We start from the raw sequence: 20,054 nt of genomic DNA on the forward strand, positions 1-20,054 counted from the left end.
CGATAGCTTTGCCTCGAAGCGAACAAAGAAGGAGAAGAACAGCTCGTTGTCTCTCTAGCGGAGTATATCTAGCTCCGTCAAGGCTATAATCTACTCGTAGAGGTCTATATAAACGGTCGCGAAGTACTCGAGGAACGCTCCTAGGTCGTAATTGCAACGGGGCCCTCTCGACTTATAGAAGGCTACGACTTTAGCCTAAACTCCCTAGCTAAGGTTCCCCTAAATGAATACCCACTAGTCGTAAAGGCCTCCGATAAAGTTCTAGTCTACCACTAGGATATATACTATCGTAGCCCTCTAGACGGTAAAGAGTTTCTTTTTACTATCGAAGGGTTGTCCTATAGGGAGGCACTTCTACTACGTCCTAGGAGCTACTAGAGCCGTAGTATCAATTATCGGAGCTAGGGTATAGGCCACTGCAAAGGCGTTTATAGTCTAAGCTATAGCGATCTAGGCTGTATAGAGTTCTTTAATAGTTACGTTCTACTATACGATCATTTCCTATAAGACTTAGAAGTGTTTGTAGACCTAGTCTAGGTCTAAAATCTACGAGACGCCTAGGTTGTTTATAGTAGCGTCTAGTCTATTCGGTGCTAGCGTCGAAACGCCTAGTATACTACTCTCGTCTATACTTAGAAGCAACAACTGCTCTATCTGCCCAAAGGTAGTTGAACTATAACGTACTAGCCTTATAGCGTCTATAGATAAGTGTACAATGTTCTATTCAACTACCTTAAGGAGAGAAAAGGAGAAGTACAAGCTATGATCTCGTGTACAGAGTTTTCAGGGGCTCGTATATAAGGGGCTTAGGCCGATGTTATTCCGGGCGCGAGGCGGGTCCGCCTCAGGCCTATAGCGGGCCCGTTATAGGACCGCTATAGATCCTAGGCGTAGCCCCACATACCTAGCCCGGGTATAGCCTGGTCCGTAACAAGTATATTGCTAAATCTATAGGAGCTATTATAGTAGTCTATTCCAACTTAGTCTAGGCTAACGAAAGGTGTAATATAAGTAGTAAGAACTATTGGCTTCCTTGTCTTCTAATTCCTCGTTCTTAGCTTTAATATTATATTCGTCGATAAGAATATACCTAGTCTTCTCCAACATTTTACAATAAAGGTTAGTGTCTTCGTCGTCTCCTATTACTATAATCTCGCTATAGTATAAGAAGGTACTATCTTCGAACTACTTCTTATATATATATATCCGAATCTATTGAAGTCGTCGAGGTCGTCTTCTCTAATTGCTATTGTCGCCTCTTCTCTAGCCGTTGAACGATCTAACTCCTCCTCTATAATCGTTGAACGGTCGATATCCTCTTCTATATCTAGTTATACTATAGAAGTTTCAGTTATTGAATAGTTGTACTTAGTTACTATCTCTATACCAATTATTTCTAGGTCGCTAAGGTTTATCCTTATCTCTTTTCTAAAGATCGTAATATCCTCTTCTACCTCTTCCTATTTAAAAGGCTCTACTATCCTCCTAGTTGTCTCCTTGTCCTTCGTCGTTATACTCTATATCTACGTTGTTAGCAATAGGACTATAGCTAATAATATAACCTTTAGCAACGTCCTAGCGAAGCTTGTCTCTAACAATATATACTTTAGTATCGAAGATACTAAAGAATATATCTATCTCTATAGTTATATCTAGTTCAAGGTATAGCTAGCGAAGTTCTAGATAGAGGCAGTTATATAAATATATTAGACGTTGCTCCTTAGTAGTGTCTCCCTAAATATATATATATTTAAAGTATTTTATAACAAATTTCTAGACTAGCTTATCTTTATAGTTGTCTCTTATAGTATATTAGTTTTTGTTTAGCTATTTCTCTACTTTATATCTTTTAATACCAAACTCCTTTTTTAAACGTTTAGTCTATACTTTTATAAATATAGTCAATACTACCTTTTCTATAGTAGAGAGCTACTACTTATACTATTATAGTGCTAAGCCTCAAAGTAGGATCTATATCTCTATATATAAAGTCTCTTCTCTTACTAAATAGTATCTAATAACCTAATCTACCTACTTAACCTAAAGGTTAACATCCCTATAGTATAGCTACTATTTATTATACTATAGGTCCTAGGGTTCCTTAGACTCGTTCTCTACGTCTAGCTAGAAGAGACTAGTGTCCTAAATCTTCTATTTCAATATAGGTATAAACGGCTATAAAGACGTAGTACTTCTATCCTCGGTTTTAGGCTAATAGTCTTCTACGCCTATAGCCCTATTCGCCTTTTCGATTATAATGTTTAAGTTCTCTATTATTCTAGCCATCTAGGTAAAAAAGTCCTATATAATGAAAGTAGCTTAGATATCTATAGCTCTAGCTACTTATTTAGAAGGTCTAGCCCCTTATCTAAAGGGTCTAGCTACTTATCTAGGTAGTAGGCTCAGTATCTTTTAGAATAGCGAGGAGACACTAGAATCGACTGAACTATCTATATATCCTATTCTAAGGTTCTAGATAACTATATCTAGTCTAGGAAGCTTAGATAAGTACTAAAATAGTTAGCTAGGCGTCTATAGCAGTGGCTAGGGAACCTAGTCGAAAGCACTGATTAGCTAAGCTATCGAAGATAATAGGTCTTCCTCTTCGAGTTATTGGTTCTAAAGCGATAGATCCTATAATCCTCTTAATAGTCCTTAGTAGCGTCTACCGAAATTATAGCTACTAATGGTATAGGTTTTATATCCTTACTAAAGAATAGTTAGTATATCCTAAGTTTCTAATTGCTCCTAGAAGGTTAGGCTTAGTAGAGTTGCTAGCTAGTTCTTAGTCAGATTATATCTAGTTTTTACCAATATTTCTAATGGTATAGCTAGTCCTAGTTACTAATCGCTAGTCCCCTAAGGCTTTAGAGTCTCTAGCAGTCCTAGACTCTCTAGTGCTAAGGTCTCTAGCGTTTCTTAAGTCGAGTCCTCAGTCTCTAAGGCAGCGTCTTCGATCCTAGGGTCTAAGATAAGGTTCTTACTAACAGCTACTTAGACTTTATACCTAATAGTTATAAAATAGATATATAGAATATAGTTGTCGAGTATCTAAGAAGGAGAATACTCTACGATATATAGTTCTTAAGCGTATTGTTATATATAATCGTCTCTTTCCGATACTATCTTAAGGGATACTATAGCTTCTAGGTACTTAAGTTTCTATAAGCTAATACTAATAACCTACTGAATATCGTAGGTGACCCTAAAGTCCTTAATAAACTTAAGTGTCTATCGTATATCCCTATAGACGTTTACATTTATAAGGCTTGACTTCGTCTAGTTCCTAACGCCTTAAGGGTGCCTAAGGTCAGGTTGACAGTATTGGCGAAGCGAACTAGTTCGTTATATAGTACGTTTCCCAAAGCTTGCTCCCTTAAAAAGAAGTATTATCTACCTTAGTGATATAGGGTAGGCCGGAATAGGGGGGTTAGGTGACCCACTGTATGTACGTAGATTAGATAAGGGTGCTCCGCGCCCTGCGTTGCGGCTTGCGCAACGCCTGGCCCGATTGGGCAGGCGGTGTGCGCTAGCGTGTTCTGCCCTGTAGGCACGTATTTCCTAGCGCGCTACCGCTTAGATCTTCGATCCAACATAGAACATATAAGAATCGAGCACTATCAATCTACATCTTATATTCTGCGCATCTAGCCACCATTTCTGCACTTTGATTGCATCAAGTGGTAGCTGCGACTACAAGATCGATGGCCTAACCATCTTCTTCTTCTTCTTCTTTTCGAACCCTCCAGTGAACTCTGGGTAATCGGAGTGTTTAGATGCGATTCGGCAGTACAGCTGTTGAACTTGGGTAAATAGTTGTACGATTGGCTTGTGAGCTTCTTCAACACTTCGAATCGACGAACTTAGGTACTTGATTTGGCCAATTCGGATCTATTTGGCGAACTTGGGTAACCGTTGCGATCTAGTCGACTACGTTGTAGCGATAACTACCGAACTTTGAGTAGGTGGCCGTTCAGAATATAGTTAACCATCTTCGACGATATCGTAGGCGATAACTACCGAACTTTAAGTAGGTGGCCGTCTACGATATTGTTAGCTGACTGCCTGGCGTGCGATACTATCGAACTTTGAGTAGGTGGCTATATACGATCTAGTCAACTAGCTTGACGAACCTTTTATTAGGCCCTCGTCACCCACTTAGCGAACCTTTAACTAGGCCCTCGTTAGATTACCACTTCGATCGACCGACCTGTACACTTGTTACGGCTCTTACGCGACAGACTAGTGCGATACTACTACGATAATATTATTATAGCCGACGATTCGCCTCCCTTGCGCTTATGGGCATCCTCGCCTACTAAAGAACATACATCGAGCGATTCGCTTGCCAAGAAGTATAACAATCGCCGCGAAGGCGATGCTTTGAAGCCCGATAACCGCTGCGAAGGCTACTGAGGGCAGTGCCAAGGATCCTCCTGGCCTAGGCAGAGCGACCTGAACCACCTAGGCAACAACTGCGGTATGGAATATAGGCACGCGGCAAGGAACATAGGCACGTGGCGACCGTACTTTGGAAGGCCAACCGCTAGCACATTATACCTATTGGTGCACCCACTGGTATACTGGATACTAGGCAGGAAGATTGCATCAATTGGCGCAATGCCTAGGCGATATAGTTCCTAGGCGCTAAGGCATCGCGGAAGACGACACTGCTGGCCAGATGGCTATGGCCAGTACCGGAAGAACCCTGTTCCGATCGACAGGAAGATGTAGAAGAGTGTAGAAACCGCGAAAATCGTGGAATTGGCTGATTCTGCAGTTTTGAGCTAGAAAAGCTTAAATTCGTAGAGAAATTCGAGATGTAGCTAGTTCAATCAATATAGCCCGGATCGGATCAATTCGCTACCTGCGCTCCCAACCAATGAGTCATCGCAATGGCTTGGCCACTACCCTGTATCGGCATCGTAGTACCTGACAGGCAATTGAATGCGATGTAGTGGAAGGATGGCAATCTGAAGGTAGGATCTGGATTTGGAAGGCAATGAGGGCATTGCAGTTTTCTTTTGTGGGCCTGCACTTGATATAGGGTAGGCCGGAATGGGGGGGTCAGGTGACCTACTGTATATATGTAGATTAGATAAGGGTGCCCCGCGCCCTGCGTTGTGGTTTGCGCAACGCCTGGCCCGATTGGGCAAGTGGTGTGCGCTAGCGTGTTCTGCCTCGTAGGCACGTATTTCCTAGCGCGCCACCGCCCAGATCTTCGATCCAACATAGAACATACAAGAATCGGGCACTATCAATCTACATCTTGTATTCTGTGCATCTAGCCACCATTTCTGCACTTTGATTGCATCACTTAGGCGTTGCTCTATACAACTTACTAGGCGTAACTTATAATGTCTCCCAATCCGAACTTAGCTCCCCTCAAAGGGAAGCGAACAGGTCCAAATCGTTAGTAGGCACCACTTATTATATACAGATAGTGCTTGGTAACCATCTAGCGGTAAACGTATAAGGGTAAGAAAGATCAATGCCTCTTAGCCTTGTTAGCTAATGAAGCAACATTCTTAAACACTAGTATATATTATAAAAGTATATTAATACAGTCTATCTTCTTACAAAGGGGTTCTAGGTAAAGTTCCCTTTTTAAGGGAACGCTCGTCACCCCTAACCGCGGTACAGTCATAGGTGCCCTTGCCACAGTTGCGTATAACACTCTAGGACCATTTTAGAGCGTCAAGATATTTCGCCTAGAAAACAGGCTCCTACCGGTCCCGAGTTCAAAATATCTTATAAAGAAAATGATTTTCAACTAAGAGGATTAATTCAAATAAAATAGGAATTTAAAGAATAAAAATATCTTATAATAAATATAATCTTTTACTAATAGGATTATTTTAAATAGATATTAATATTAGTAACTAAAGATAATTATTAGTAATAAAAAGAAACTTATAATTTAAAATAGTTTTAATTAATTTAAAATCAACTTTAAAGTAAAAGATTATCTTATAAAATTTTATTACCTATATACTTATATATAAAAGTAAGCTCTTTTATTTATTCTAGATTTTTTATCTTTTTTTCTTTTTTCTTTTTTCTTTTTTTTTCTTTTTTTTTTCTTTTTTTTCTTTTTTTTAACTGAAAAAACTAGACTTTACGAAGAATCGAACTCAAGGCCTACACATTACAAGCTTACAGATTTACCACTACGCTACGAGACTACGAATTTCACAGTTGTACGTTGAAAATTTCACACTTATCTAGAGGGCATAGGCTAGAGGGCGTAGGTTAGAGAGTGTAAACTAAAAAAATAAAAGCGATCTTTGAGGTAGAAAATCATTTTCAAAGAAAAGAATCTTTAATCTAGAAAAAAAGCTTAACTTTAAAATCCTTCTATAGATCTAAGATATATATAATAAAAAACTAGTATAGTGATTATTTTACTATTAAATATATAATTTATCTAAGTAGTTCTTATAGTATATAATAATTTTAGCTCTATAATAGTAATAGTGATCCTTTTTATTATATAAAGTATATTGTAAACTAAAAAACTATTTTAGCTCTAGGAAACTATAACAGAGATCATTTTGCCACCCCCCCCTGGCGCGCTAAGGTAGTTAGAGGAGGGAGGGAGCACATGGAAGAATGGGAGAGCTAGTCGTCAGGGTTAGGGGTATATATGGCGATTGACAAGTATTTGACATGGAATTGATTAAACACAATCAACTCAATTATCACCGTGATCTACGCAATTCAAATCCAAATCGAGCCTTATACTTGAGTTGAATGATCTATTGGAAGCCTTGCAGGCAACTGCAAACGGAACTCAACTCATTTCTCTCATTTTCCTGCTCCCATAAACAATCCAACGCCCAAATCGTATTGCCATCAGGGCAGGCAGGCACCGTTCAAGTTCGTGTACCTCAGTCAACTAACCAGAGTACTCCCGTGCAACGACCTCCCTCCCATATAACGACTCCACAACACCGAACCCTCCCCTCTCGCCCATGCAGATGAATCAAAGACACAAGCTTCCCCCCAGGAGACCAAATTCCAACACCTAGTATAGGAGTTGACCAAGCGCCAACCATCCATCCATGCGTTGCCATGCACGTGTGAGTGATGTAGGTAATCCGATGCGCAAAGACCAAAGACCAGCCGTTCCCAACTCCCCGACACAACCGCATTTAGATCGTCATGATACATCCACGCCCTCTCTTAGTAGGTAACTACCACGCCTACGGGAGATACCAAGCTTCTACGGACCCGAATCACGCCAGATAGCGATACGCCGCGGCATCGCCCTCGACCCGCTCGAGGTACTCCCGCACCAGCAGATCCTCGATCCGCTTCTTGATCATGGAGATCTCGGGCCGGAACCGGCCCGCCAGCTGGCCAATGACCTCGGTCGTGAGCTGAGCATGGCTCAGTTCTTTGCGCTGCCTACACGATGGGAGAGACTCAGGGTTAGTGGCACAAACCGCTTTGGATATGAACGCCGTGTGCAATAGCTCGGCAGTAAGGAGTTGGGGGGTGGGGAAGGGGGAAGGGGGAGCGGGGGGAAGGGGTAACAGACTTCATGATCCTCACGATAGCCGCATCGACCACGTGCGCCCGGGTTTGGTCATTCTTGCGCTCCGTCTCCTTGCGCTCCTCGGCGTCCTCCACCTTCGACGTGCTGCTAATAACAGGCGCCTTGATCTTGATGGTCTTGCTGACGAACTGGGCATTGAAGGCGAACCTGTCGGTGGGCTTGACGTTCTTGGTCAGCGGTTCCTTAGCGAGCACGCGCGACTTGGGCGGTATGGAGAGCGAGCCCAGCGTGCGGATGAGGTCCTGCGTGGGGATGTTGGTCTTGGCCTGGATCTCCTCGAACGACAGGCTCTCGCCGTCGCCGAGGTCGTTGAACAGCTCTAGCACGATCATGCCGTAGGTCGAGACGTTCAGCTCGTACCGCCGCTCCTTGCTGAGCGGGCCGGATTCCTTGCCCGCGATCTTGGGGAACACGCACTTCACATCCGCGCTGCCGGCGGATGCTACCCACGTGAGCACCCTGCCGCTGCGGTCCTTCAAGTAGAACTTGGTGAAGCTTTCCTGCAGGCGCTTGATGGCCGGAGGGAAGATGCAATCCGCCCTGCCACCGTCCTCCTGGACGGCGCCGCGGCCCATGACCTCCGGGGGCCAATTGTTAGTGGTCAGGACATGGATGCTAAGGTCGATGTTCTTGGTGTCGACATCGCCGAGGTTGCGGACGTGATGCCGGTAGTTGTCCGACAGGTCTTTTGACAGCTCCATGTCTTTGAACATGCCCTCGAACTTGGCGGTGAAGTGGTTGCCCATCTCGCTCCTCATTCGGCGGACGAGCTCCTTCTCGATGTGCATCTCCGACTTGTTGTGCAGCAACCTGCGGGCGAGGTGCTTCTGGTAGTAGCGCTCGAACATGTCGCGGTCCGAGAGGTACCTGAGCAGCACAATGGCCTTTTGCATCACGATTTCCACCTCTTCGTCCGACTTCCCCCTGACGCCGCGTTTGAGACTGTCATCGATGAACAGCGAGACAAACTCGGAACTTCTGTTGAACATGTTTATGAATTCGGAGAAGCTCTTGGTTACGGCGGACTGGAGGGCGAGGTCATTGTCGAAGCAGCTCGTCGAAAGACGGTCGAATTTGTCCTTCAACTGGAGGACGTCGTCAACCCACTTAATGGCCGCTGCCGTCTGCTGGGCTGCTGCGCTTAGGGGTTGAGGCTTGGACTTATCTCCACCCTCGGCCGCATCCTCCACCTCGATGCCGGCCGCTGGAACAGAGAAGTCCGTGTTCTTGAGCGCTTGCTCAATTTCGAGGCCCAACTCCATGACTCGGCTCTGAAGGATGACCTTGAGCGCGTTCTTTGACTTGTCGACCCTCGACACGAGCTGGTAGAGGATGGATAGGTCTTCGTAGCGGTCGTTGTCAATCATGCTCTTCATGCCGCTTCCTTCCATGGCAAGGAATTCGTTCAGTTTCGCAACGATAAGCTCCTGCTCGACGACCCTTGCAATCTTGTCCGTGGTCAGGATGGAAAGCGATGTCTCGCAGCGATCGCGCTCCTCGCGGAGGCGGCGTTGGGTGTGACGGAGCCAGGCGCTAGCATTGCCCTCCCGAAGGAGTTTCTCGCACTCGTTCCTGTAGAACACCTGGCTCGCGCTGAGAAATCGCGGCTCAAAGACGGTGAGATAGAGCTTAGCATTCTCGAACTCATCATCCGTTTCGTAGAGAGCCTCCAACATGGACGTGATCATGCGAAGGAGGTTCCGGTCGATGATGTCCCCGTCTCTCTCCATATTGATCAGGTCAAGCACAACGGCATTGACGATGTCAAAGACGACGAAAGGCTGCTGCAGCTGGTCCGCGCCGCCGCCGCCCAGGTTATTCCGCAGGATGTGGTCACGGAACAGGCCAATAGTCGTCGCGAATATTGAAGGCTGTCTCGAATTGGCAACGTAGGCGCGCTCAAGGTACATGAGAATGTCGGCTACCATGTTCATGGACGTGTTGTGGTCCTCCCATGTGCTGCGGATACCCCTCAAGAACCGCTCGCCGGTCTCGCGCCGCTCGTGGGGACTCGAGCCCGGCATCTGCATCAGGGAGACGCTGACGAGATTGTTGGAGACGAGCTCGGCAATAACCGGCAGGACGTGGTCTCGAAACCATTCTTCCTCGAAGGCTTTCACTCTTTCGTAAAGAAGCTGGCCCTTCTTCTTCAGAACGATCTTGTACGACGCGCGGTATAGGTTCTCAAACGAGAGCCCGCTGGAGTCTTTATTGTGGATGTCGGTCAAGGCGGACTTGAGGATCTCCCAGCACGGCTCGAACTCGCTCGTCTCTCTGTTGATTATCGGCTGTGTACCAGGTCAGCCTGCTGATGGAGTGCACCGCGTTGAACGGCGAACTAGCGGGCCGCAGGGCTGAGCTGCGCATTGCCGCGACGTACCCTTCGCATCGGCCGGATTTTGCTTGGCTTTGGAGGCATTGTGGCGGCGCTGCTCGTCGGCAGACGTGGGATTGCTAGGAGAGGGCGGCGATGGCTCGGTCCAGATTGTCGAACTAACCACCGGCTTGGCGGAGCAACTGGAGCGGGAGCTTGGAAACCCCTTTGATTTCCGTGCCGAGATGAAGCCAGGCACACGAGCGGAGCGGAACGTGGAAGTGTGGAAGCGGCCGGAAGACTCGATGTGAAGCGTGGAGTAGGCTCGGCGCAATCGGCCAGCGGGGTGCTCCTATGCACGGAGTGGAGGACCCGTCAATGGGTCGTCATCTTTGTTCAGGGCCGCTTTGTTCACGTTGCTTGTCTTCTGTTCTGGGAGTTGGGAAGAAAGGGGCACAATGGCACAGGCACACCAAAATAGCCACACAAACAACTGGCTCGGCTCGAAAAGGTTTAAAGTTCTAGGAATCGACAGGCAAGTTGCACTGCGTCTCGTGGCCGTGGTCCTGGTGTTGCTTTGGGCGTGTGGGGCCGGACGGAGCTCCAGGCAGCTTGGTGCCTGCCCCACTCCCTCTGCCCCTCGGATCCGATTTCTTGGCGCTGGAACAGCAGCTTATCGATAACAAGTTTCTTTCTCTTCTGAAGCTGGTGATAGCGCGCTGGTCCACCTGCCTCTCTCTCTGGATCCCAACCCTGAATTCTCCTTTCTGCCGCACGACTCTGAACTTCCTCACTCACCCACGTCACCATGGCCTCCAATCGCTGCTTCTCCGCGCCGCTGCCATACCTAGCGCGGGCTTGCACGCCTGCTAGCCGCGCCCTCCTCCGCCCAGCAGCACGAGGGCGACCACATCTCGCCCGCGCCGCGTCCGCTGCCTTCACCACCTCCTCTGTCCGCCCTGCCCACGGCATCCCCCGACCGCGCAACACCTCCCCGTTCATCCAACCCCCCAAACAACCACAGCAACAAAACCAACAACAACAACAATCACCAGACCCGGAAACACCCGCCGCCGCCACCGCGCCCCGGACCCCCAACATCCTCCAACAACCGCACTACGAACTGACCTTCACCTGCCGGCCGTGCGGCACGCGCTCGCGGCACCGCGTGTCCAAGCAAGGGTACCACCGGGGGTCGGTGCTGATCGCGTGCCCGACGTGCCGCAACCGGCACGTGATCAGCGACCACCTGCGCATCTTCGGCGACACGGCCATGACGGTGGAGGACCTGCTGCGCGAGCGCGGCGAGCTGGTCAAGCGCGGCACGCTCGGCGAGGACGGCGACCTCGAGTTCTGGGAGGACGGCGAGGTCACGCCGCGGCAGCCGTGGGATGATCACGATACTTCTTCTTCTGCTGCTGCTGCTGGTGCAGGCGGGCAAAGGGGGCATGACGGAGGAGAAGAGGCCTCGGTGGATGAGCATGCGCCGCCTGGGGCGAGCTTTAAAAGTGTTAAGCCCGGGGAGAGGGATGGGACATCGTAGATGGAAGGTTGAGAATAGGTATAGAGCTGTGGTGGCGGTGGGTGTGTGCAGCACAACAGACGGGTGGGGGGTGTAGAGGACGATGTGTGTAACATGAGGAAGGCGTTTAAGACGGCGTTGGCATACCCAGAGAGAGAAATGACTTCTCTCATGTAACAATATTTTCCTATTTGGACCCAAGATCTATCTCGAAGCAAATCAACTCAGCCCAACCCACCCCAACTGCCTGCCTGCCTGCCTACTGGTGGTATATCCGCCGGAGATCCCGCTGCTCCCGCCCCTTCGCCTTCCGCTTCTCCTTTTTCTTCTCGAACTTCTTCCGCTTTTCCCGCCCGTACTTCTCCGGCGCCGTCAGCGCCTCGATCTTCCGCTTGCTCGACCGCTGCTGCCGCCGCTCGCGTATGTCCTCGCCCACCGCCAGCAGCGCCTTGGTGTACTCAGCGCTGCCCAGCCGCCGCTGCAGCGTCTCCATGATGGACTGCGCCTTCGTCTTGAGCGCCTCGTACCGCGTCTTGAACGCCTCGTTGAGCGAGAACGGCTGGCGGATCGACGGGTCCGTGAGGTTGCGCAGCGGCCGGAGGATCGTCTTAACCGAGGCCAGCAGCGTTTCGGTCGGCGTCCTGAGGGAGAACGCCTCGAGGAGGTCCATTGCCGCGAGCTTGCTGACCAGCATTTCGGGCTTGGGTTGTCGTTCCTTGCGGATGATGGATGACAACTTCCAGAAGAGGTATTTCATGTCGGCGTGCTGCGCGGATTCCTTCGCGCCATTGTCTTCGTCTTCTTCGGCTTCATCACCTTCTTCTTCTTCGACCTTTGCTGACTCGAGATAACCGCCCAGGAACATGATGATCTGGACCGCCTCCTGAGCAAGGCCCTCGTCGACTTCAGGGGCCGAGAGGATGCCGAGCGATAGCCGGACCAAGTCATTCACGTCTTCCTCATCCAATTCCAGTCCGTGTGACCCAGTAAGTGGCAGCTGCGCCCCTTTCCCGGCATTCCGTGCGAAATCCGCCAGGTACATGCTGAGGAGCTTGATCGAGGTGAGCTTCACAGTTCCGTGCGAGTGTGCCAGGCAAGCCTGGACCTCCGACCACAGCTCGCTCGAACTTGGTGCCAGAACCTTTTGCGGGTGTTTTTGAACCAGCGTCTGGAGCGTGGTAAGCGCAGTGTTGGCGAGCTCCCAGTCCGACTCGAGAGCCTGCTCGTCACCGAGCACCGTGTTCAGCTTGTCAATGACAAGCCCAAGGTCTTTGTTATCCTGCGGACTCGGTTCGCGCCCCTCAAAGTACAGCCCAAACGCATGCAGCGCGAGCTTCAGCACTGCAGCGTTCCCGTTCTGCTCCAGCCACGACCGCAACAGCGTCATGAACTTCGCCCGCCGTTCCCTGTCCGCGACGCGGAAGATCTCCTTGATCAGCTCACCAGCCGCGAGCCGGCACTTCTCGCTGTCATCGTTGGCCAAGACGAACACGAGGGGGATGAAGCATGTCGCCGCCACCTCCTGCGCAAACTCGTCCGCCGACTTCTTCAGCAGCAGGTTGATGACTTCCATGACCGACAACCGGCCGCCCTCGCGCTCATACTTGAGGTTAGCCACGATGAACTTGAGCTGCTTCTCCCACCGGTTCCGCTTCTGCGGGTATTCGCGCAGGAACTGGAAGAAGGCGCCGCGCGCCAGGTCGCGCGTGTCTTTGTCGTCGTTGGTGATCATGACGGTGCCGACGTGATCGAGCGTGTCGTAGACGGACGCCGTCTCGAGCTTGCGATCCAAGACGCACCGCAGGAAGTTGAAGGTGACATGGCGATAGAGCGGCTCCGTGAGGTCGTCCTTTAACTTGCCGAGAAGCATGTCCAATGCAGCGTCCTTCATGACGATTTCGCGGCGGTCTCGAAGGATAACGGAGATGAGCTTCAGCGACGACTGCGCGAGGTCCGATGTCGTCGTAGGAGACAGGGAGATCGCCTTGATGGCCTCCTTGTGGGCGACCTTGTACAAATTGCTCGAGTCGCCGTTTTTGAATGGGACCTTGGCCAACACCGTAAGGGCCTTGAACGCTGCAATTTTGACTTCCTCCTCTACTGACAACACAGCATCACCCAGAACCGGAAGGAATCCCGCCACGTTGCCAGGGGTGCGGAGGTTGTCGTGCTTTTTCAGGACAGCACGCAGAATATCGATGGCGAAGCGCACGAGTTTGTACGTGTGCTTGCTGGTCACACCGCCATCGCTCTTCCTTGCCGCCTTCTGGACAAGGTATCTCCTGAGGCGAGGATCGATCTTCGGTTCGGCTTCTTCCGGTTTCTCGCTCTTGTATACCTCCTGGATCACCTCGTAGCAGAAGACCAAGACATCCTGCGAGGCGGCAGCCGGGTTCTCCAGAAGGCCTTTGGTAATACGGACGAGCAGTTCGTCGATCTTCCGAGCCGTGCGCAGGTCAAGCTTCTCCAGGAGCAGGGACTGCAGCGGCATGGTGAGCTCGCCCAGGCGAGTGATGGATGCCGTCTTGGCGAGCAACTCCATCGAGTCCTGGCTCTTGCTACTCTTCACCTCCTTCATTTGGCTCACGTATTCCGCTGCATCCTTCTCCTGGCCCGTGACTCCAAAGATGTCATCCATGATGACGGCCACAATGGAGGCGAGACAATAGTCGAGATCGCCTTGCTCGAAAGCTGGAATGGCGGCCAGCAGAATGGAATGCAACGTGTAAGAGAGCACGTGGAGTTGGTAGCCCTTGACAAGCGCGCCACGAAGCTCCTTGAGGATGAACTCGAACTTATCAGGGCCGAGGATTGCCGAGATTTTGGCGAGCGTGTCTCTGGCCATCTCGCGAGACTCCCAAGACTTGCTTCGGAGGATGTGGCAGATGTCCGTGAGGACTCCGGGAAGTTTCTCGTTCAGTAGCGCCTCTGGAAGCAGGGTAAGGAGTTTGGCAATGATGACTCCTACGGGAACCCTGGCACTAACAGTCGTCTCATCTTTCTCGTGGATGTACTTGAGCAACGTTGGTAAAAAGTTGTTGACGATCTCGACACCGAGCTTGTCCTGGTCGGGCAGCGTGGCGGCGAGACGATGAGGCCTCGCGCCTGTCGTCTCACCGTCCACATCCATGGCATCGCCAGACTTATGAGAGACCGCCGTGCGCAAGGCGTCCACCTCCTTCTCCAGGAGACGAATGACCCGTTTTTGCCAGTCCGGCTTTGACTCGACATACGAGACAAACCGCCGAAGAATGGCTCGGTACTGCTGCCACTCGAGCGACGCGGTGAGAGCGGCGATCGTGTTTGTTGCCTGTGCGCTCAGACCGTGGTCATCGCCGCTTTCAGGGCGGTCAAAAATGAAGTGTTCGAAGAGCGGAATGAAGAATTGGCTGATGTGTTTGCTGCGCAGCTCGCTCTTTTCGTTCGCCGCCTCCAGAAGGCGAAGAGCCTGCAATTGCCTCGACACGGCTGGGCTGAGCAGGTGGAAGAAGAAAGCGTTGTCTGACTCGTCAGACTCGGGAACCAAGGGAGTCAGATCGGCAACCGGCTCCCACTGAGGAAGATGAGCGACGAGGAAGCCGAACAGGCGCAGGATCTCACGGCGGACAGTCTCGGAAGGATCTCTGGCCCCTGAATAAATCGCCGGCAGGATGACGCCAGACAGGACATCGACGAAGGCAGCTTGATCGGGTCCGGCCCACGCAGATTTGACGGCCGAGATGAACTTGCATAGGCCGTCGGCCGAGTTGGACGAAAGGACGCCAAACTCCTCATCTTGCTGAATGTAGTAGAGGAGGTTGTGAACCACCGGCATCCACTGGTCAATCGTGAACGGTACCTCACGGTCGCGGGTAATGGAGCTAAAGGCAGAAAGCCGAGTGTTGTAGTCCGGCTCGTCCAACCGCTGCTCGACATAGGAGTTGAGATCGCGGCAGATGTCGGCCACCTCTTGTGCCCATGGTTCCTGCGACGCAAACACGGACAGAACCTCGGCCAGAGTCTGCCGGTTCTGTCTGTCCTTGAAGAAGCTGAACAACGAGGCGATGGTGCCGTAGACCTTGTTCTTCAACTCCGCATTACTCTGGAGGTCTTCCAGGACAATGAACTGCTTCAGGATCAGCAGAATTGAACCCTTGATCTTCGGATTGACCTTCCGCAGGGGCTGGTTGAGAAGGAATGTGGCAATCTCAACCATGTCCTGAACACCGGCTGACTTCTCCACGACTGGGGCCAGAGCCACAACCGTGTCCACGGCGGTGCCAAGCAAATCCCGGCCAATATCGGGTTGGTCGCGAAGCAGGCTGCCGATTTTCTTGAGGATCAGGTCAATGTTCGGATCAAGAAGCTCAGACTTGATCAGCTCATTGAACTCCGACTCAGTGGCCGGAGCCTGGGCCAGGTCAATGAGGTTCTTGAGTGTGTCCAGCGCAAAAACCTTGACTTCATCCCTGGCCTTCTCAATCCCAAGGATCTCAACGATCTTTGGCAGCACTCTCTTGTCGACAGAGAGGAACAAAGCGGACTTAGGCAGGCTAGACCAAGTGCCAAGTAGCCTCCAGGTCGCAGACACGCCCTGCGTGGTCTCAGCCGGGAGTTTCTCAATCCGAGGAGCGATGACTTCTCTGACGATCGCGTCCTGGTATGGTGTCCAGTCGAAGTCTTGAGCATTCTGAAACAGCTTGCAGAGAGACTTCAACGCAGTGGTCCGCACAACCTTGTACAAGGAAGCATTTTGGACCTGATCCGGTTCCTCAGCGTCCTGTTCCTCGGAGCTCCCGCCAAGTTGCCGGCAGGCGTAGATGAGACAGTAGAGGACAGCATTGACCAGAGCCTCCATGTAAAACGAGACACTCGTACCGAGCTCGTTGATGATGGCTTCGATCATGTTCAGTAAACCGACTTGCTTGCGGACAGGGAGAGCCTCGTGGGCAAACTCGCTCTCCTGGAATCCCTTGTCGCCGACGACGCGAGTTGTTCGAAGTCCGCCGAGAGCAATGTCCAGGAAACTTCCCATATCCTCGACACTGAGTTGCCGGATGACAGCTAAACGTGTTGCATGGAGGCCGTGACGGCCGCTTGCCACGCCCTTCTTCGAAATTGTGCGGCCATACAGGAGGTGAAGGAGCACTGGCATGACCTCGGAGCGATGGTCAGGCTGGATTTGGTTGTCTCCCTGGAAGAGCACAGTAAGCTCATTTCTGAATCTGGCCTCGTCGAGAAGGTACTCGAGGTGCTCCTGGTATGGCTTGACGGCGTCGCTCTTCCAGGTGAGAATGGCCTTCAACGCCAGTTTCTGCAGCTCGAGGTCGCCGTTTGCCAGGAGCTTCAGCAAGGATTTGTACACCTTCTGACTCTGGTACAGGACCCTCGGGTTGTTGAACTGAGAAAACACGCCGACTAGAGCTTTCCTATCAGGGAGAGACCAGCTCCCCTCCGACAACTCCTCAGCTTCGTCGTCGCCAGTTTTGTCCATTGGGGCCTCGTCCTCAGCGGCGAAAGAAAGCAAATGAGGAACCAGTCTCCTGGATCGCTTCTCAGCTAAACCAGGCAAAGCAGTGAATGCCTTAAGAGCCTTGCTGCGTGCCCTTTCCGTGCAAGACTCGATGATCTTCTGGCCCTCCTCGAAGGCGGTAAGCATGCCTTGGGAGGGGTCATCCAAAACGCTCCCCGTGAACCCGGCAGCTTCACGCAGGTTCATTAGATTGAGACATTCAAAGTCGGTCAAAGGACCGCGATTGTCGTCAGCGGGCGGCTTGTATGGCCCTGACCATTGCGGCGAGGGTACTTCCAACCAGTTGAAGGCGATATCGGCCAACGCCTCCTCTCCCGGTTTGCTTTCCGCAACTTTCTTCATCGCTTCGACGGCGTCGTCCCAAACGGGAGACAGAGGCACTGTCGTCATGCCGAACAAGAACGCCGGAACAGCTTTGATCAGCCAGGAGTCCGGCTCAATGTGGGAGTAAGCCTGGCCCAGTTTGCGGAGATGGACGGCAATGGTCCGGACGCTCTGCAAGTTCAGGGGTAGCTCTTCGATTTGGATCATGGTCGCCAGGGCCGAGTTCGAATCGGGAGTGATATCGAGAATTTCAAGAATTCTCAGAGAAGCAAGTCGGAGATCGTGGGATGCGGTGGAGAGATTGTTGGTCAGGCACTTGACAAGAGGGTCTTCCTCGTCCTGCTGACTTTGGCCATTGCTTGTCTCGGGCGACCTCTGAGTCTTGCCCATGACTTCTCGCTCGTAGTCAAGCAACGCTTCAAGGAACGCCGGTGATCGGCAGAAGCGCGGCGCCGCAGCTCTCAGCAGCGGAGCCAAGCTTAGATCAACAGAGCCGGCAGGGGCGCACATCCGAAGATAGGCGCGAAACCCATCGTTGACGATGAAATTCGCCTCGTCCGTCGGCAGGGACGAGGAGGGTCGGAGCGCCAGCTTCAGCTTCTTGAGCAAGACCTCAGCGATCCTAGCGTTCGTAGACGGATGCACCGACGCTGATTTCAGAACTCGTAAGCGCGCCGCGTACCTCGGCAAGCATTTGTCTCTCCAGGTATCAGGATCCTTTCCAAACCCGCCGCTTTCTGGGAAAGGTGTGTCCTCAAGTCTGACAAATTTGCTGACAATCTGATCCTGCCAGGACTGTGGGAGTTGGAAGGTCTCCTTCGCGCCAGGTGTGGGCAGTCCGCCGGTTTCCACCATGCGCGGCAGAAGCACGAAGAGTAGGTCTTCGTTCCCGTTCTGAGACCAGTGTGCGACAATGAACCTAGCCAGCAAATTAGTAAACAAATTGGTACGGAGGCACATCGTGACTGGACCATACTTTTGGAATTCCTTGAGGAAGAGCCCGCGGAATCTCTCTGGGTTCACGTCGGCCAAGTAGGAGCAAAAAAGAATGTACCACCTCATCAGCGGCTCCTTAGTCATGGTGCTGTTGAAGGTGGATAGAGCGGGAATGAGGGCGTCCATGGGGGCCTGGCTCCACACAATGGCAGCGTTGGCGATAATGTCGTGCCACACTCGGGAGGCATCCATGGCCTCAATCTGTTCTTTTTGGGCGACGAGAGACCCCAGCAACTGGCCGAGCACCTTAACGAGAGCAGCCCAATCGTGGATGCGGGTGCCTTTTCGCACACCGGCAATGACCCCCAAGATGCGAATGAACAAGATCGATTGTTGCCCCGCCATCGCGTCGTCAACTACCCTGGTCTCAATGGTCTTGAACGTGTCCACGTTTGCGTGGTGGATGACGCTGGTAAGCACGCCGCAACAGACATCGGTCCAGATCTCCGACCCTGGCAGGCGCAGTTCCTCATCGGGCACCTGGTGCAAAAGGGCGGCGATGATCTCATGGCCAGTGGAGTGCACGCCGTTCCCAACCCCTTTAATGGCCTCAGCAAACATGGTCATGATGCCCTGGCTATACAGCTCGAACTGCTTCAGCCCGACCATGCTCTGCAGGTCCTTCCTCACGTGCTCGATGAAGAGCGGCAGCGCCTTGTCCTTGTGGCTGGGGGCGGCCGCCTTCTTCACCAGGAAGCTCATGGCCTCGCCGGCAAAGCGAGCAATGTGTCCAGGATTCTTCTCCTTGCCCAAGAGCGGGGCTATCGCGTCGTACGTTGGCCTGAGATCCGGGACAAGCAGTCGCGAAAGGTATTTGAAGAGGAAGGCCAGGGCGCCAAAGGTCCACTCGATGACCTCGACATCGTGGATCTTGCTGGCGAGCGTGACGATGAGGGCGAGGGCACGCGGGTAGTGCCTTTCGAAGCGCAGACCGAGATCGCGGGCGAAGGCTGCCACCAGGTCGAGTAGCGGTTCGAGGGCCTCCTTCTCATGTCGCGAGATGTACTCGGCCAGCAAGTCCATGATGCGGTCCTCATGGTAGAGGATCTGGGCCAGCGATTCGGTCAGGGGGTTGACCTCCTGCCTGAAGGCCATGTACGGCCGCGAGAGGTTGAGTTCGGCCCATTTGTCCAGGCCCTTGCGCAGGTACGAGGTGGTCGGGTCGAGGTCTTCGGCGTCGAGGTCGTGGCGGCGTACTTTGCGCAGCGGATCGAGCGACTTGAGCTTCGAGATTTTGGCGCTGAACGACTCCCACCGGTGGTTCTTTTGGTGCGGTGTGTTCTTGGAGCCCCTCTGGGTCTTGGCGATGCGCCCAGACATTGTAGACGGCATGGCGGCGGTGTTGTCTAAGGTGCCGTTGTCTGTCGCTGCTGGCCCGAGACGCCCCAACACACTATGGACCACGCCGTAACTGGATCGCGCGCCGATTTCTCGAATTTTTTTTGGGCCGGGCAAGTGCCTGCCGAGTTTAGATAAGCTGATAAGGATCTTTGGTGGGGTGAGGAGAGCCCGCTTGTTGCATATCTTCAACCGCACCGGCTTAACGAGAATAAGATCTCCTAGCACGGTGTAAATCACTATTCCTTAACACTGTATGTTCAAGAGTACCTAGAATGGAAAGAGGTACCAAGAGGATTGAGATATGAACGGCTCCTTCTGGGAGCGGATGCAATAGATCATGTGAATTTGACGGTAATGCAGAATAGCAATTACGGACAAAAACCTTTCAAATGCCGATTCTCTCCTCCAACCTCTCCAACCATTCTGTGCCAAACCATCAGGGGCCCGGCACTTACACGCCAACATACCACCTCAACACAAAATA

General features: G+C 51.5%; 3 protein-coding genes across 3 annotated transcripts; 1 reads left to right on the forward strand and 2 right to left on the reverse strand.

The window, feature by feature from the left end:
* Positions 1–7,111: 7,111 nt before the first annotated feature.
* On the reverse strand, positions 7,112–10,103 carry THITE_2114152 (uncharacterized protein). The gene is made up of 3 exons (XM_003652489.1): positions 9,942–10,103; positions 7,544–9,849; positions 7,112–7,410 (listed from the first exon to the last, which is right to left on the reverse strand). The coding sequence occupies exons 1-3, from the start codon at positions 9,978–9,980 to the stop codon at positions 7,239–7,241; spliced, it is 2,517 nt and encodes an 838-aa protein (XP_003652537.1). The 5' UTR covers positions 9,981–10,103; the 3' UTR covers positions 7,112–7,238.
* Positions 10,104–10,572: 469 nt separating this feature from the next.
* On the forward strand, positions 10,573–11,537 carry THITE_2114153 (uncharacterized protein). Its single transcript, XM_003652490.1, has one exon. The coding sequence runs from the start codon at positions 10,684–10,686 to the stop codon at positions 11,416–11,418; it is 735 nt and encodes a 244-aa protein (XP_003652538.1). The 5' UTR covers positions 10,573–10,683; the 3' UTR covers positions 11,419–11,537.
* On the reverse strand, positions 11,538–19,643 carry THITE_2114155 (uncharacterized protein). Its single transcript, XM_003652491.1, has 2 exons — positions 18,210–19,643; positions 11,538–18,152 (listed from the first exon to the last, which is right to left on the reverse strand). The coding sequence occupies exons 1-2, from the start codon at positions 19,547–19,549 to the stop codon at positions 11,657–11,659; spliced, it is 7,836 nt and encodes a 2,611-aa protein (XP_003652539.1). The 5' UTR covers positions 19,550–19,643; the 3' UTR covers positions 11,538–11,656.
* Positions 19,644–20,054: the final 411 nt, after the last annotated feature.

This window comes from Thermothielavioides terrestris, chromosome 2 (assembly GCF_000226115.1).
Source record: "Thermothielavioides terrestris NRRL 8126 chromosome 2, complete sequence".
NCBI classification, from domain to species: domain Eukaryota; kingdom Fungi; phylum Ascomycota; class Sordariomycetes; order Sordariales; family Chaetomiaceae; genus Thermothielavioides; species Thermothielavioides terrestris.